At 44.3% G+C, this 19,403-nt stretch overlaps 1 protein-coding gene across 1 annotated transcript; it reads right to left on the bottom strand.

The window, feature by feature from the left end:
• Nucleotides 1-2,244: 2,244 nt before the first annotated feature.
• On the bottom strand, nucleotides 2,245-18,450 carry b3gnt7 (UDP-GlcNAc:betaGal beta-1,3-N-acetylglucosaminyltransferase 7). Its single transcript, XM_021609413.2, has 2 exons — nucleotides 18,184-18,450; nucleotides 2,245-4,873 (listed from the first exon to the last, which is right to left on the bottom strand). Coding segments are annotated over exons 1-2 (1,254 nt in total). The 5' UTR covers nucleotides 18,186-18,450; the 3' UTR covers nucleotides 2,245-3,621.
• Nucleotides 18,451-19,403: the final 953 nt, after the last annotated feature.

Here is a 19,403-nt window from a genome sequence, read left to right as displayed (position 1 = left end):
CCTGTGGAAAGACTAAAAGATTGCCGTTCACCTCCACTACCCATCTAACTATGTGAAAATCTGCAAAGAAGAATGGGAGAAAATCGCCAAATCCATATAGCCAAAGCTTTTACAGGTAGCTAAGTGGTTCGAGTGTGGGGCCAGTAATTAAGAGGTTGCTAGATCGTATCCCCGAGCTGACAAGGTAAAAAAAAAATCTGTTGTTCTTCCCCTGAACAAGGCAGTTCCTAGGCCGTCATTGTAAATAAGAATTTGTTCTAAACTGACATGTCTAGTTAAATAAAATAATACAAACATACCCAAGATGTCTCAAAGCAGTAATTCCCCCTCGGTGCTTTCTACAAAGTATTGATCCAGGGGTGTGAATACATTTGTAAATGATATATTTCTGCATTTCGTTTATAATACATTTACAAAAATGTCTAAAAACATGTTTTCACTTTGTTATTACGGGGTATTGTTGTGTAGATGGGTGAGAAATGTAATCAGTTTGGAATTCAGGCGGTAACACAACTAGACGTGGAATAAGACGAAGGGTATGAATACTTTCTGAAGGCAGTGTTTTTCTCTTTATAAACATGTATTTACTGATCAGGCATATTTGAAGGGTTTCTCCTTTTTATTGAACCATTATTTAGCTTGTCAAGCTAGTAGAGAACAAATTCTTATTTTCAATGACGGCCTAGGAACAGTGGGTTAACTGGTCTAGGAACAGTGGGTTAACTGGTCTAGGAACAGTGGGTTAACTGGTCTAGGAACAGTGGGTTAACTGGTCTAGGAACAGTGGGTTAACTGCCTTGTTCAGGGGCTGAATGTATCTTGTCAGCTCGAGGGTTTGATCTTGCAACCTTTCGGTTACTAGTCCAACGCTCTAACCACTAGGCTACCTGCCGCCCCAGGTGGCCTTTGACAGCTCTACTTATTTAGATTCAGGTTGTCTGTTTGTTATTTTTGTTTGTACATATTGTACATTTGCTACTAATTCTTTACATTGGTAATAAAAGCCTCACTTTGGGCAAGAAAAACAATCCTCGTTGTCAGCCTCTTCACTGTTAAAATCCAACAGCTGGCTCGACCGCACAACTCCCAAGGGAACGTTCTCTGGTGGCCCTTTGTCTAGTTCCCTGTCATTTTCCAGGACGTTGCTGAGGACCATGTCAGGACCCTTTTTAGGACGTTCTCAGGACCTTCATTTTACTAGTCCTTGGGGTGTTGCATGATCGTCTCAAGGGAGCGTTCTCTGAGGGACCTTCTTATAGTTCCCGGGGATGTTTTTATGACGTTCTTAGGATGTTGTTGTCATGGTCCCCTGAAGGTTCTTGGGACGTGATGGTTCCAGGTGTCCCAAATAATTATGAGTAAGGTCATTAAAATGGTATAGGGGTTTTAAGGTAAGTGGTACGCTGTTCAGATAAAATCTTTAATCAAATGACCAACATGATTACAGTTGACATGATCCCTCAGTACTGACTTTTCAATATGACCCCACCTGTTGATTTGAACTTTCAACCTCTAGATTTGAGGTATGCTGATCTTTTTGCTGTGCCACAACATCTGTAGAAATGCAGATGTGCCCTACACATTCATCACCTATGACACACCTCCCCACTTAGTAAATTAGTGCCATCTGCACGTACTCTGTTTTAATGTTACTCCTGCATCACTATGATAAATATAATAGTTGATAGTATCGCTGTTATATGATATTCAGCAGGAGAACATAAAACCATGGGAACACCAATCAGGACTCTCTATAAACTGCCTCTGAAACCAGTAAAAACCACTGATTTAAAAAACTATGTTAATGTTCTGTTAAATGTGTTTCCGGTTCTGTCATATGCATTTAATTTGTGACAAAAAAAATGTAACATTTGAAGTGAAACACTAATACAAATGATCCTATAATACATGTTACCTTAAGGCATAAATTAAGTCATGTATTTACATTGGTTTAAGTGGTAAATCAGCCGTGAATGTATAAAGACATGTTTTGATATTAAAACATCAACAATGTTGAAGATAAAAGGATAACATTTTGAGGTTAAAATAATCCCGTTGACCTATATATAACCTGTGAACATTGAAATCAAATGAACAATGAACATTTTGGTCCTACTATCAACGTTAAGATCAAATACCATGTGAGCCTTTGTCATCTGAACTTGTTTGGATCGTTGGTCACAGTTTGTCGTCAATTAGTCGAACTGGTACAATATAAATAAATAAAAGGATAAGACCCACATATTATTTTTTTTAAACATTTATTTACAAACGTGATTTTTAAACCTATATATATATATATATATATTTAGATTTTTTAAAAACATTTATATACATCATCCACACATATTCACTGCCCTCTAAACATGAGGAACTATAATCTTTGCACATTTTCATTAATTCCAATACCTTCCCTGCAATTAATTTCATATCAAACAACCTCTTTTGCCCCCTTTGTCTGTGGGGCTATTAAATTAACATATTGCGATATATGTATCAGCAGTAGTTTATTTGTTTCACAGTTTCAATGTAATTTTACCTTTTATTTAACTAGGAAAGTCAGATAAAAACAAATGACAGCCTACCCCAGCCAAAACCTCCCCTAACCAGGATGACACTGGGCCAATTGCGCGCCACCCTATGGGACTCCCGATAGCCGGTTACAATACAGCCCGTGATCGAACCATGGTCTGCAGTGACAACTCTAGCACTGAGACACAGTGCCTTAGACCGCTACGTCACTCGGGAGCCTCTCATAAACCCTCAACTCAATTCATATCAAGTATATCAGCACATTCAAATCCATTGACACATACAGTAATACAGTCCAAATTCTTTATGAAAACTGAACAATCTTAGTGAAGTGCAGTGACCCATAACAAAGGGTCTCTCTCTCTCTACGTTGGACTGCGGGGTTTGATGTAAAGAAAAACAAATGACATTATTATTTATTTGACTATTGACGTGGTTAAACACGCTTACAAGACATTTTGTCTTGACCAAAATTATATTCAAATGACTACCTAAACGAGAAAAGAGAATGTTAACTACATTAGTGAGGTAGAGAGACACTTTGTTTCTTGCTATTTTATAAGGTCCATGTTACTACAGTGTAGGTGAAGCCTGGTCCAAATGAACAAGGCGTTTGACTTTCGGTACACAGTCAACGGGATGCATGACAACGTGGGGCAGTTCGCTGTCCTCTTTGCAACACTATCTGCCAGCACCTCAAACCCCTTTGGTTTGGCATCTCTTAATGTGCCTGCTGACATTTAAAAACGCCACCAGAACATAAAAAAAACATCACCAGATAATTTACGTCCACTGTGATGCAGTAGAGGCAAGTAGCCTCTGCGGTTAAGAGCGTTGGGCCAGTAACCAACATGTTGTTGGTTTGACTCCCCAAGCCGACTAGGTGAAAAATCTGCCGATGTGAGCAAGGCATTTAACCCCAATTGCTCTGAATAAGAATGTCTGCTGAAATGTAATAAATCAAATATTGTCTGGGTCCTACTATGAACAAAGGAGAACTTGAATTGGATGTCAAAACATCTGCCTCCCGGCCCGCTCACACACATCCCAACTCTTCTCCCCTCGCCTAGTTAAGAGTTCCCACCAAGGCTATAAGATCTCCACTTTCTGCGAACAGATGAGATTACTGTTCACCAGGTTCCACATGTGTATGAGCTCTGATGGTAGCAGCTTGTGAACCACGATCATGCTCTTAAAGAAACAAGGTTCTTGGTTGAGCTTGCTGTCCTTGTTCTTGACCAGACCAAATGTCTTAAAAGCATTGTGCTTGATGGGTGTGACCTGCAGCACCTCCAGACACATGCCCAGGAACACATCGTCGATGGGGTACAGCTCCAGAGAGTCTGAGGCCCAGTAGAGCCTCCTGGCCAGGGGTGCATCCATGAGGAACCCACCGCCTCCGGCGTATGGAGGGTAGTGGGTCTTGTTGTAAAGTGGTTGTGGGATGTAGTACTTGTTCTCCTTCCTGCGAATGGGCTTGGCCTTGAAGAGCACGTCACCAACGAAGAGGTTCTTGACCTGGGCGCTGGCCTCCAGGTACTCGAAGATGTTCTCCACACTGACGAAGACGTCGTCGTCGCCCTTGAAGACGTAGCGCACGTCGGCACAGTAGGTGGAGAACCACTTAAGGAAGTGGGTCTCTTTGAGGGTCAGGTTGAAGAAGCTGTCCTGGAAGTCCCATTGGAGTATATCTCTGTAGATGTAGTCCTCGTACTCCAGGAGCTTCTGATGGTTGGCCTTCTCAGCCTCGTTGGACGGCGTCCCCAGCAAGAACACCGTCTTCACCTTCTTGCCGTCAACAACCTGCTCCTTGCCCCACGTCTTGCGGATCACCTCGCGGCGGTCGTGCTGCGTAGCGATGGACTTGATGACCATGAGCAGGTAGGTCTCCCCGGAGCACTTCTCCGGATGGTTGATGAGCATGGGGAAGAAGCGGCAGTGGCGGTACAGAAGGAACTGCTTAAAGTTCTCCTCCAAGCCCCTGAACCAGTCCTGGTTGGTGAAGTTGAGGTTGGCACTGCAGTTGGCACTGGACACGTCCCAGGTCCGGGAGCCAGCTCGCTCCTGGGTGATGCTGGACTCCTCCGTGGTGCCAGTGGCGGTGGCTGTAGACTCGGCTTGTTTGCCCTTGCTAGCCTTCCAGAAGGTGTTGGTCCCTGGGTAGAGGCCCGTATTCTGCTGCTGGGCCCTGTTCTCCCCTCCCTCGGAGGGGGCCTCCATGCGACCCTGCCTCTCGATTTGGAAGGGAGCCCCTCTCTGGACCACCGTCAACGTCACCGCAGCCAGAAAGAACACAACACATACCCGCTTGTAAACCCTCCATTTATCCCTACTGGTCATCCTGAAGAGAGACAGAGGGAAAGGAACTGTTAGTCAGATGAAGAGGGCATGAAAGTCATCTACCATTTCAAATGATCGACTAACTTTGATCACGAAAGCCTGTCATTCTGCATTCTCTACAAAAATCTGATGTCTGTGTGTTGGAACTATACTTTCAATTCCTGTTGATAGATACTATGTTCCAGATTTACTTCTGCTAGCACATGATACAGTGGTTCCTCCTTTAAAAGTTGCATCATACTACGGCACACCCTGCGTGCTGCTGCAGCCTTCTGTGACACGTCATTTAATTCTCAGCCATTTCTTCTTTTCTAGTTTGACCACCAGAAGGGATCTTTGAGAAGCATTTAATTGTATTCCGTATTGGCATTACCAGAGATTTAATTTTTTTAACGTAATAACATAGTATATGGGATTGATTTGAAGAAATTTGGCTCAATTAATTTGATTAATATTATGATGTTTCCATTCAGAGAAAAACTGTCAGTTTTGTAAATTCAGACCGTTTCGCTCTCGGAGCGCACACTGGGCGTTCGGGCCGAAGAGTAGGGTTGATTTGAGCGTACTGGCCTTACAACGGCAGTCAAGCACCCAAGCTAACATTGGCTAGCTACTTCCAGACACAAATGAGACCACTCTGACCATTTTACTCACCCTAGCAGAGCTGGTTTTCGTGTTAACCAGAGCGTTGGTGACTGTAAATGTGCTGCTGGAAACAATTAAATTACGTTTTTTTCCTAAGTTTACTGACACCGGCCATATTCAATGGGTGTTGAGCGCTCGTAAAGTAATTATTCTGCGCTCTGAAATCCGTGTAGATAGTAGGCTAGAAACATTACATTTTTAACAACGTTCTTTTCTGATGAAAAAAAACTAGTTCATTGCATCCACCGTGGAGCCCAGTTTCATAATATTACCATATTTCCCAGCTGCTTGCCGTCGTTTTGAAGTAATCGCGAAAAAACAGGCCTTATTTTAGGGCATTTTTCACCCTGCCAGCTCCTATTAGTTCTATTGAGCACACTCGCCTTACGAACGTTCTATTCCCAGCTTATTGTTCAACGTCACAATGCCTGCTTCGCTATTATTGGTAGTGAGACCTGCTCACGTTGTTTTATAGTTAAAATGTAAACAACAAAAATAATATTGGAACACTGCGGTCTTCCCATTGTTTCCTCTGGGGGAAATATAGGCATGTCTGTCTATCTCGCCAAAAATCTTGCAATGTGTATATTTGTATTTTTTTAAAGTTGTGTGTAACCGGTGTGAAATGGCTTGCTAGTTAGCGGGGTGCGAGCTAATAGCACTTTAATCGGTGATGTCACTCGCTCTGAGACCTTGAAGTAGTTGTTCCCCTTAATCTCTGACACAAAGGAAGTCAAAGCGGACACCTACTAAGATGGCATTTCAGGTAAGCAGCACTGGGCTGTATTGATGATGTCATCTCAGGTAAGCAGCACTGGGCTGTATTGATGATGTCATCTCAGGTAAGCAGCACTGGGCTGTATTGATGATGTCATCTCAGGTAAGCAGCACAGGGCTGTATTGATGATGTCATCTCAGGTAAGCAGCACTGGGCTGTATTGAAGATGGCATCTCAGGTAAGCAGCACTGGGCTGTATTGATGATGTCATCTCAGGTAAGCAGCACTGGGCTGTATTGAAGATGGCATCTCAGGTAAGCAGCACTGGGCTGTATTGATGATGTCATCTCAGGTAAGCAGCACTGGGCTGTATTGATGATGTCATCTCAGGTAAGCAGCACTGGGCTGTATTGAAGATGGCATCTCAGGTAAGCAGCACTGGGCTGTATTGATGATGTCATCTCAGGTAAGCAGCACTGGGCTGTATTGATGATGTCATCTCAGGTAAGCAGCACTGGGCTGTATTGACGTATCCTAAAAATGACATCTGCTGCTTTAGATGGAACGACCATATCTCAGTTATTGTTTTCATATCTATAAAAAAATAAGATGCTTTCTTTACTTTCAGAGAGCGAGCTGACCAAGGGGTCGAAAATGTAGATATTGCTGCCAGATGTTCACTGTCCGAGGAACAGGCCGTGGAACCTTTATTGCTGGGAAAGGTGTCCATAACCAGAGGTAATTAAACTGTTCTGTGTTCTTTTTCTCCATCTCTGCCTGCCTTGTTGTACATGGAACCTGGCTCAAATGCATTCATTAAAAAACCCTTAAGATGTCAGCTGCTAATTTTCAGATTTACACCACATAAACACAGCCATTTTCACTGGTCTATCTGTTGCTGCCAAGTCATGATTTCCCTGGGGGTTAGCCTTGCAATAACCAAGTGATGAGACACATAGCCCTCTGTATTTAAATGCTTCAGGTACACTCCGATAGGTGTCTGCGTCACACTATCTTCTATTGACAATATCTTCTATTGTTTGTCCTCATGTGTCTGTTTTTCAGCATAAAGTACTCTGTAGCCACTTAGTGTGGACACCAGGTGAGACCAAACACACACAATAACAGTCTCTCTTCTTCACCTCATCCCTCTCCCCCTTCTCCCTAAATATTCTAGGTCATATCAGCTGTTTTGGTGAACCCCTCCCACATCTGAACTGGCTGACACAGAGGGCACAGCATGATCATAGGTGAGAGGTCACTTGGTCGGGTCAACAGGAAGTATTATTACTCAGTCCCAGAGTTAATGATCCCAGGTCAGTTTATATTATGCAGGAAGTATTATTAAAGAGATGTAGTTGTCCCAGAGTTAATGATCCCAGGTCAGTTTATATTATACAGGAAGTATTATTAAAGAGATGTAGTTGTCCCAGAGTTAATGATCCCAGGTCAGTTTATATTATACAGGAAGTATTATTAAAGAGATGTAGTTGTCCCAGAGTTAATGATCCAAGGTCAGTTTTGCATTTCACCTCCTGATGATTATGATGACTGACCGTGTTAGAATAAAAAACACAAGGCTTAATCATGCTCTCTCTCTATCCATCTGTCTCTCGTCTGCAGGTATGTTTTGATGTGAGAGAGGAAGCCAGTCCCGTCATCGCCACCTCACCCGCTCTTAAGATAACCTTAACCATGCTCTCTCTCTATCCATCTGTCTCTCGTCTGCAGGTATGTTTTGATGTGAGAGAGGAAGCCAGTCCCGTCATTGCCACCTCACCCGCTCTTAAGGTAACCTTCGGGCCAACTGGGTGCCCAAGGCTGGTTAGGAGACACCACAAATGTGATGAACTGAGAGAATATTAGGGTAGCACTGTAATTCATGAATCATATGCTGTCTGCTGCTGTTCTTACCTCTTTCCCTTTCTGTCTTCTACACCTCTCTCCCCACCTCGTCTTTCTTCCTCGTTTTATAATGCACACCATATGTGCATTGAAGTACAGATTTAACTTGTATTTATAATATTATAATTATCATAATAATAATGCATTTATGTAGTTATAACACCTGGATAATGAACTTCTTTCAATAAAACGTTTCACATTCTCCATTGGTTGAAATTAAGTATCTCATTGAAATACTATCCTGTGTCCTCAGATTAATGCGGATGATGGGAGTTAGATATGCATTGTTTTTTTTCTGCATATATGAATTACAAATCAATCATGTTTCTAGTCTATTGCATAGTTACAGTATGTAATCATTGATGTCCCTGGAGCAGGAGAGGTAAACACTGTTGAAGTGTGTAATTGTAGTACATACATGCAGACACAGCATCATTCAAATAATGGAGTTTGATATGACTGAAAAAAGAATGTCACTGTCATGTTGTGTCTTGTCTCTGTCCTTTCCCTTCACCCTGTCTCCCTCTGCTGGTCGTTGTTAGGTTACCTTTTCTCCCCCTCTTTCCCCCAGCTGTGCCTTGTCTCCTCCTAACCACCTCGTCACCCCTTTTCCCACCTGTTCCCTTTTTCCCTCTGATTAGGTCCCTATATCTCTCTCTGTTCCTGCTCCTGTCCTTGTCGGATTCTTGTTTGTTGTGTTTCATGCCTGAACCAGACTGTCGTCATGTTTGCTGTAACCTTGTCTTGTCCTGTCGGAATCTGCCGGTCCGTCTGAGCCTACCTATGTTTGGTAATTAAAGAAGCTCTGTTTAAGTTAATTCGCTTTTGGGTCCTCATTCACGCACCGTAACAGAAGAATCCGACCAAGAATGGACCCAGCGACTTCGGATCCTCTCCACTCAGCCGTCGGGATCCAGGGAGCGATGCTAGGCAGACACGAGCAGGAATTGTCTGCTGCTCGACATGCCGTTGAGACCCTGGCCACCCAAGTCTCCAACCTCACAGAACAGGTTCACCATCTCCGCCTCGATCCACCGGCCACTTCCAGGGCTTTCGAATCTCCGGAGCCCAGAATCAATAACCCGCCGTGTTACTCTGGGGAGCCCACTGAATGCCGCTCGTTCCTCACCCAGTGTGATATTGTGTTTTCTCTCCAGCCCTACACTTTCTCCAGGAGCACTGCTCGTGTCGCCTACGTCATATCTCTCCTTATTGGACGGGCTCGTGAGTGGGGCACGGCAATCTGGGAGGCAAGGGCTGAGTGTACTAACCAGTATCAGGACTTTAAGGAGGAGATGATACGGGTTTTTGATCGATCTGTTTTTGGGGAGGAGGCTTCCAGGGCCCTGTCTTCCCTATGTCAAGGTAATCGATCCATAACAGACTACTCTATTGAGTTTCGCACTCTTGCTGCCTCCAGTGGCTGGAACGAGCCGGCTTTGCTCGCTCGTTTTCTGGAGGGTCTCCGCGCAGAGGTAAAGGATGAGATTCTCTCCCGGGAGGTTCCTTCCAGCGTGGATTCCTTGATTGAACTCGCTATTCGCATTGAGCGACGGGTTGATCTTCGTCACCGAGCTGGTGGAAAGGAGCTCGCGTTCTCCGTTGCCCCCCTCTCCGCATCACTACCATCTTCCTCTGCCGGCTCGGGTGCTGAGCCCATGCAGCTGGGAGGTATCCGCATCTCGACTAAGGAGAGGGAACGGAGAATCACCAACCGCCTCTGTCTCTATTGCGGTTCCGCTGGTCATTTTGTCACTTCATGTCCAGTAAAAGGCCAGAGCTCATCAGTAAGCGGAGGGCTACTGGTGAGCGCTACTACTCCTGTCTCTCCTTCAAGATCCTGCACTACCTTGTCGGTCCATCTACGCTGGACCGGTTCGTCAGCTTCCTGCAGTGCCTTAATAGACTCTGGGGCGGAGGGCTGTTTTATGGACGAGACCTGGGCTCGGGAACATGACATTCCTCTCAGACAGTTAAAGGAGCCCACGGCCTTGTTCGCCCTGGATGGTAGTCCTCTCCCCAGGATTCAGCGTGAGACGCTACCTTTGACCCTCACTGTTTCTGGTAATCATAGTGAAACCATTTCTTTTTTAATTTTTCGTTCACCTTTTACACCTGTTGTTTTGGGCCATCCCTGGCTAGTTTGTCATAATCCTTCCATTAATTGGTCTAGTAATTCTATCCTCTCCTGGAACGTCTCTTGTCATGTGAAATGTTTAATGTCTGCTATCCCTCCTGTTTCCTCTGTCTCTTCTTCACAGGAGGAGCCTGGTGATTTGACAGGGGTGCCGGAGGAATATCACGATCTGCGCACGGTGTTCAGTCGGTCCAGGGCCACCTCTCTTCCTCCACACCGGTCGTATGATTGTAGTATTGATCTCCTTCCGGGAACCACCCCCCCCCCGGGGTAGACTATACTCTCTGTCGGCTCCCGAACGTAAGGCTCTCGAAGATTATTTGTCTGTAGCTCTTGACGCCGGTACCATAGTCCCCTCCTCCTCTCCCGCCGGAGCGGGGTTTTTTTTTGTCAAGAAGAAGGACGGGTCTCTGCGCCCCTGCATAGATTATCGAGGGCTGAATGACATAACAGTGAAGAATCGTTATCCGCTTCCTCTTATGTCTTCAGCCTTCGAGATCCTGCAGGGAGCCAGGTTTTTCACTAAGTTGGACCTTCGTAACGCTTACCATCTCGTGCGCATCAGGGAGGGGGACGAGTGGAAGACGGCGTTTAACACTCCGTTAGGGCACTTTGAATACCGGGTTCTTCCTTTCGGCCTCGCTAACGCTCCAGCTGTCTTTCAGGCATTAGTCAATGATGTCCTGAGAGACATGCTGAACATCTTTGTTTTCGTTTACCTTGACGATATCCTGATTTTTTCACCGTCACTCCAGATTCATGTTCAGCACGTTCGACGTGTCCTCCAGCGCCTTTTAGAGAATTGTCTTTTTGTGAAGGCTGAGAAGTGCACTTTTCATGCCTCCTCCGTCACATTTCTCGGTTCTGTTATTTCCGCTGAAGGCATTAAGATGGATCCCGCTAAGGTCCAAGCTGTCATTGATTGGCCCGTCCCTAAGTCACGCGTCGAGCTGCAGCGCTTTCTCGGCTTCGCGAACTTCTATCGTCGTTTCATCCGTAATTTCGGTCAGGTGGCAGCTCCTCTCACAGCCCTTACTTCTGTCAAGACGTGCTTTAAGTGGTCCGTTTCCGCCCAGGGAGCTTTTGATCTCCTCAAGAATCGTTTTACATCCGCTCCTATCCTTGTTACACCTGACGTCTCTAGACAGTTCGTTGTCGAGGTTGACGCGTCAGAGGTGGGCGTGGGAGCCATTCTTTCTCAGCGCTCCCTCTCTGACGACAAGGTCCACCCATGCGCGTATTTTTCTCATCGCCTGTCGCCGTCGGAACGTAACTATGATGTGGGTAACCGCGAACTGCTCGCCATCCGGTTAGCCCTAGGCGAATGGCGACAGTGGTTGGAGGGGGCGACCGTTCCTTTTGTCGTTTGGACTGACCATAGGAACCTTGAGTACATCCGTTCTGCCAAACGACTTAATGCGCGTCAGGCGCGTTGGGCGCTGTTTTTCGCTCGTTTCGAGTTCGTGATTTCTTATCGTCCGGGCTCTAAGAACACCAAGCCTGATGCTTTGTCTCGTCTCTTCAGTTCTTCAGTAGCCTCCACTGACCCCGAGGGGATTCTCCCTGAGGGGCGTGTTGTCGGGTTGACTGTCTGGGGAATTGAGAGGCAGGTAAAGCAAGCGCTCACTCACACTCCGTCGCCGCGCGCTTGTCCTAGGAACCTTCTTTTCGTTCCCGTTCCTACTCGTCTGGCCGTTCTTCAGTGGGCTCACTCTGCCAAGTTAGCCGGCCACCCTGGCGTTCGGGGTACGCTTGCTTCCATTCGCCAGCGTTTTTGGTGGCCCACCCGGGAGCATGACACGCGTCGTTTCGTGGCTGCTTGTTCGGTCTGCGCGCAGACTAAGTCCGGTAACTCTCCTCCTGCCGGCCGTCTCAGGCCGCTTCCTATTCCCTCTCGACCGTGGTCTCACATCGCCTTAGATTTTGTCACCGGACTGCCTTCGTCAGCGGGGAAGACTGTTATTCTTACGGTTGTCGATAGGTTCTCTAAGGCGGCTCATTTCATTCCCCTTGCTAAGCTTCCTTCTGCTAAAGAGACGGCACAAATCATCATCGAGAATGTTTTCAGAATTCATGGCCTTCCGTCAGACGTCGTTTCGGACAGAGGTCCGCAATTCACGTCTCAATTTTGGAGGGAGTTTTGCCGTTTGATTGGGGCTTCCGTCAGTCTCTCTTCCGGCTTTCACCCCCAGTCTAACGGTCAAGCAGAACGGGCCAATCAGACTATTGGTCGCATCTTACGCAGTCTTTCTTTTCGCAACCCTGCGTCTTGGTCAGAACAGCTCCCCTGGGCAGAATACGCCCACAACTCGCTTCCTTCGTCTGCGACCGGGCTATCTCCTTTTCAGAGTAGCCTCGGGTACCAGCCTCCGCTGTTCTCATCTCAGTTCGCCGAGTCCAGCGTCCCCTCCGCTCAGGCTTTTGTCCAACGTTGCGAGCGCACCTGGAAGAGGGTCAGGTCTGCACTTTGCCGTTATAGGACGCAGACTGTGAGGGCTGCTAATAAGCGTAGAACTAAGAGTCCTAGATATTGTCGCGGTCAGAGAGTTTGGCTCTCCACTCAGAACCTTCCCCTTAAGACGGCTTCTCGCAAGTTGACCCCGCGGTTCATTGGTCCGTTCCGTATTTCTCGGGTCATTAATCCTGTCGCAGTTCGACTTCTTCTTCCGCGATACCTTCGTCGCGTCCACCCGGTCTTCCATGTCTCCTGCATCAAGCCCGTCCTTCGCGCCCCCGCTCGTCTTCCCCCCCCCCCCCCATCCTTGTCGAGGGCGCACCCATCTACAGGGTCCGTAGAATTTTGGACATGCGTCCTCGGGGCCGTGGTCACCAGTACCTCGTAGATTGGGAGGGGTACGGTCCTGAGGAGAGGAGTTGGGTTCCCTCTCGGGACGTGCTGGACCGTGCGCTGATCGAGGATTTCCTCCGTTGCCGCCAGGTTTCCTCGAGTGCGCCAGGAGGCGCTCGGTGAGTGGGGGGGTACTGTCATGTTGTGTCTTGTCTCTGTCCTTTCCCTTCACCCTGTCTCCCTCTGCTGGTCGTTGTTAGGTTACCTTTTCTCCCCCTCTTTCCCCCAGCTGTGCCTTGTCTCCTCCTAACCACCTCGTCACCCCTTTTCCCACCTGTTCCCTTTTTCCCTCTGATTAGGTCCCTATATCTCTCTCTGTTCCTGCTCCTGTCCTTGTCGGATTCTTGTTTGTTGTGTTTCATGCCTGAACCAGACTGTCGTCATGTTTGCTGTAACCTTGTCTTGTCCTGTCGGAATCTGCCGGTCCGTCTGAGCCTACCTATGTTTGGTAATTAAAGAAGCTCTGTTTAAGTTAATTCGCTTTTGGGTCCTCATTCACGCACCGTAACAGTCTCAGAGATTCAAACCTGAACCGCACCTTTATTTGCCAAGGAAGAGTTACATGATCAGTGAACATTTTCAATGTACAGGCTACAATGTGGGGATCTCATGCGTGGTAATAACTACAGTACATGTGTATATAGGACTTGCATCCTTGGCACATTAAAGTTATTATATTCTACTCTGTCCATAAGCATCATTAATGCCTTTCAGACTTGAAGTTGATAGAACAACTATGATAGCTGAGGTTCATGGATTGGTATGAATATTAGTTCAGAACCTAACGTGTTAGCGTCTATACACAGATCGGCTACATACTGTGTAGCTAGCTACACATCCATAGGCACACAGTTATTTTTATCCTCCACTAGACAATAAGCAAGTAAATAGTGAGCTAGCTATGTTACTTCAGCTGCATTGCAAGGCAAGCATACACAATTGTACATTACATTTGCAGTAAATGCGTTAGCTAGCTAGATTCGTTACATCCACTGTTTCACAAGACGACAGCCTGGTTTGCTGGTTTTCTCAGGAGTTGCTAAGACATTAAACAGCACGAATTACAAATTCATTCTCCTAACACTAGCTAGCTGGCTAATGTTAGCTAGTCAGATAAACTTGCTAAATAGCGATTTTCGTAAATTAACTTTGTGCATATTTTTTTGTTGTCATAAACGTTTGTCTCTACATTAACTAACATATTCCTCTCAAGTGTAATTTCTTTTTGCTTGACTCGTTATTTTTATAAGAATTTACATCTGCATCCTCCATAATGTTTTGTCAGCCATCTTTGCTGAAGAAAGTCACCAGGCAACGGTGGCCCCGCGTCAAAATTCGTCATTGGAACCACTCGATATGATTGGTCATATAAAAACCTTGGGACCCAAATGTATAATGAGTGCTCTAACTCCCCCTTGTGGTGGTCTGGAGCCGTGATGCTGGGTACCTCTAACTCCCCCTGGTGGTGGTCTGGAGCCGTGACACTGGGTACCTCTAACTCCCCCTGGTGGTGGTCTGGAGCAATGAAGCCGTGATGCTGGGTACCTCTAACTCCCCCTTGTGGTGGTCTGGAGCAATGAAGCAGTGACACTGGGAACCTCTAACTCCCCCTTGTGGTGGTCTGGAGCAATGAAGCCGTGTCACTGGGTACCTCTAAGTCCCGCTGTGCAAGCTCGCAACTTTTAAAAGGAGGTACCACTGTAGCAATAGGAGGAAGAAGGATTGGGAAACTAACTGCAATTAACAATACGCTGAACTCCGCCTAGCAGAGACAAGTTTGTATTAGCAACTATTAATTATGAGCTTATATGGTATGGTTTGGAGCAGACCTTTTCTCTCTCTCTCCTATTGAAAAGGCTACCACCAGGTTGAAATATTATCGATTATTTATTGTGAAAACAACCTAAGGATTGATTATAAAAAACGTTTGACATGTTTCTACGAACTTTACGGATATTATTTGGAATTTTAGTCTGCCCGTCGTGACCTGTACGAGCCTGTGGATTACTCAACAAAACGTGCCAACCAAATGGAGGTTTTGGGATATAAAAATTATCTTTATTGAACAAAACAAACATTTATTGTGTAACTGGGAGTCTCGTGAGTGCAAACATCCGAAGATCATCAAAGGTAAGCGATTAATTTGATTGGTCACGAAAGTCAGAAAAACAATCTACTTTGCTGCTAGCTGTTTGTAATGTTTTGTCTGCTGAGAGAGCTGTCCTAACATAAACACTTGGTTTGCCTTCGCTGTAAAGCTTTTTTGAAATCTGACACACCAGGTGGATTAACAACAAGCTAAGCTGTGTTTTGCTATATTGCACTTCTGATTTCATGAACATTAAATATTTTTAGTAATTTAAATTGAATTTGGCGCTCTGCAATTCAGGGATCGGTGCGCCAAGAGGTTTTAATGGATTTTGCCTTTGAGTTGTCTCGCTGAAATTTTGTTACTCTTTCAAATGACTGCTCGACTTGTTGACTGCTCGATCGACACTCTTTCAAATGACTGCTCGACTTGTTGACTGCCTGATCCACACAGCAGACGTTGTCGGCTAGTTTAGGAATGCTGTGTCATTACTCTGTCATTACGTCATGTACCTATGTTATATGGGTATGAACGTCAGCTTTGACACTGGTTTTGCACATCAGCGTTAAACTAGACATCGGTCGATTCCGATATGCTCACCGATATATTGTGCATCCCTAATTCAGACCCTTTACTCAGTACTTTGTTGAAGCACCTTTGGCAGCGATTACAGCCGCGAGTCTTCTTGGGTATGACGCTACAAGCTTGACACACCTGTATTTGGGGAGTTCCTCCCATGCTTCTCTGCAGATCCTCCCAAGCGACGCTTGGATGGGGAGAGTCGCTGCACAGCTATTTTCAGGTGTCTCCAGAGATGTTCGATCGGGTTCAAGTCCAGGTTCTGGCTGGGCCACTCAAGAACATTCAGAGACTTGTCCCAAAGCCACTCCTGCTTTGCCTTGGCTATGTGCTTAGGGTTGTTGTCCTGATGGAAGGTGAACCTTTACCCCAGTCTGAGGTCCTGAGCGCTGTGGAGCAGGTTTTCATCAAGGATCTCTCTGTACTTTGCACCATTCATCTTTCACTCGAACCTGACTTGTCTCCCAGTCCCTGCCGCTGAAAAACATCCCTACAGAAAAAACTGTTTTTGCTTTGTCATTATGGGGTATTGTGTGTAGATTGATGAGGATTTTTTTTTATTTAATACATTTTAGAATACGGCTGTAACGTAACAAAAAATTGAAAAAGGGGTCTGTATACTTTCCGAATGCACTGTAATTATAAATATGGCATCCAAATGTTGAAAATCAGATTTTTCCCAAGCTGATCACTGTCTGCAGCTGGCTCTGATCGTTGTGTAATAAGACAGGCAGGGAGAGTGAGCACTTCCGTGGTGGTTGGCGAACCCTCAACCTACTGGCCTGTAGCCATGCGTGGAATCGACTGTGCCACAAAAGCGTGCTGAAGTGGCAAAGTCAATACCCACATTTATAAACACAGGGTGGTGTTATTTGTGGTCGTAAACATGATCTTGAGTTACTTCTATGAGGGAGAGGGTGTTCAGTTTCCAACAAGTAATTTTGTCATTTGAGTGACCTGTCCCTTTAACTTTAAAGTTGCAAATTTGTATCTCAGCCATCAAGGGGGGAGGGGGACTTTAATGTTTTGCCTGGGATTGTTACTGTTGTCACGGATATTTTGATACAGTAACACCACTGTTGTCTCTTTCTGTTCTGAGCCAAGATGTTCTCTTCAAAGACAGCATGTAACTTCAGTTTGACTTCTTATGATGCTTTGTTTAAATAATTATATGATGGATAAAAAGTATACAATTGTGTTTGTTGGATAGTTTTTTTGTCATACTCTGATAGGTCTACTCTGTGTGTCATTGTGTTTGTAAATAGGCTATCATTTAATTGTATCTCTGTAACTTCTGCTAACCCATTATCATTGAATTGTATCTCTGTAAATTCTGCTAAGCCATTATCATTTAATTGTATCTCTGTAAATTCTGCTAACCCATTATCATTTAATTGTATCTCTGTAACTTCTGTTAACCCATTATCATTTGATCTCTGTAACTTCTGTTAACCCATTATCATTTGATCTCTGTAACTTCTGTTAACCCATTATCATTTGATCTCTGTAAATTCTGTTAACCCATTATCATTTGATCTCTGTAACCAATTGTCATTTGTGAATGCCTAGCTAGTCCTTATGTTGAAAGATTGAGTAAGAACAAACTATGCCAATTCTACACGGTGATAAAGTCAAGGTCTTTCCTCTCTAGGGTAGCAGGTAGCCTCGCGATTAAAAGCGTTGGTCCAAAACGGCATGGTTCGAGTCCCCGAGACGACTAGGTAAAAACATCTGTCGATGTGCCCCTGAGCAAGGCACTTTACCCTAATTGTAACTCGCTCTGGCTAAGAGCGTCTACTAAATGACTAAAATGTAACGTCACTATACCCTGCAGTTGGAACTAGTTCGAGACAGTCCCAGTCAGACGCAGTGAAATCTTTGCACGGAGTAGCCTGTGAAAACCATTTCAAAACACAGTTAGAAAGTCGACTAATCCCTAAAACTGTTTTATTTCAGTTGTTAGATCGTTTTTAGTCACTTTAGTGGTCTACTATGATGTGTGATGACAACTGACAAGGCTGTCATCAAAAACCTCATGAGAGTCGATTCTCCCTATATGAGGGCTAATACACTTCAATATAAAATATGCCTTTAACGCATTATTAAATTAACGTCACCATAGAAGAAAATAATGGTGACACGTGCTATTATAGTTATAGGGCGGCAATGTATCGTATTTATTTGTCTCAATAAGGCATTACCGTTGTCCTTATTACACAATTGCAAAGGTGAAGAACACACGGATATATTCTTCATAATAATTTCTATAACCTTATAATAAACAAGAAGAAGAATAATAATAATATTATAAAATAGCCTGTTTCTACACAAGGACAACGCACAGCATTACACGGTCGGTAGGCTATCATTTAAAAACATATTATACTTACATTTTCTTCGAATGCTGATTCCAAGTGCAAGTAAAGTCACTGAATATCACCTTACTGTGCCTTAAAAGGGATGGCTTGCTTGCGTACGGTCCTTTCAAATGGATGCCAAGAAATAGTCCATTCTCTTTTTTTGGAAGTGAACAAAGAAACCAGAGAACGTTACTTTGCCTCCGGTCGCGTATTTCTCTGAAGCGTACGTTGGGATCAATGCCATCAAGTGGTTACTCTCGACAGCTCTGCATCTTTAAAAGCATGACCGAGGCGGTATGCAAATAGTGGGAGGATATGCATGATAGAGTAGTCCTTCCGCCCATCCCTAAAATCGTCCCAAAAAAAAATCTCTCAATTCAAATTTTTGCAATGTATTCATCAGTTGTGTTCACAAGAGTTGTCTTGATATCATGTTTTTATTTCATCACATCTCCATCAACAAATAAGACCTACAAGGCAAATGTGTTTTTTTTTCTCTTCTTCACAGATTTGGCAAAATTGTCTCCAGATGTAACTTAATTGACACAGATGTGATCTGAGGCTGCAGCAAAAATATTATTACAATGTTGCATTTATTATATATATATATATATATATATATATATATTTAAATAATCAATTTAACAACAATGGAATAATAACAATAATGTTATCAATACTAATACTCATAGTACATAATAATATAAGCATAGCTGTATAATTATAATAATGAATATTGTTACGATTGTTTTTGCTACATGATAACAGTAATTATGTTATTGTGTAGTATTATATCCATGTAGTATAATACTAATATTCTTGTGCTGGTTTTGAATTATTATTTATTATAGTGGTTTATGATGTTCATAATGATATTAATAATCTTGAAATGATTAATATTACTTTTGTTATTTATTATTATATATTTATTATTATATTAGTATGTATATTATTATTATTATTAATAATATTACTATTATCCATTGTTTTCTATTGTAAAACATTGGTAGTTACTTTGCCTCGTGGAGCAATGGTCGTAGGTGGAAGTTTTCTTTGTAGACAGGTGTGTCTGTGCTTCATTTGAATTGTGAGTCGAGGGCGTCACGTCGACCTTTGGATAATAGCACACTTAATCTGGTCAATAGCAATAACGTGAAAGTCCCTGCTCTAACAGGATACAAGCAGGTACGCTACCTGGATTGAGAAAGGGTATCTGACGTCAACAATGTGTTTCTGGAGGTTAACGAGCT

This window comes from Oncorhynchus mykiss, chromosome 1, assembly GCF_013265735.2.
Source record: "Oncorhynchus mykiss isolate Arlee chromosome 1, USDA_OmykA_1.1, whole genome shotgun sequence".
In the NCBI taxonomy this organism is placed as follows: Eukaryota; Metazoa; Chordata; class Actinopteri; order Salmoniformes; family Salmonidae; genus Oncorhynchus; species Oncorhynchus mykiss.
The sequence above is the reverse complement of the archived record's forward strand: the minus strand, read 5'-3'. Positions and strand labels throughout refer to the sequence as shown.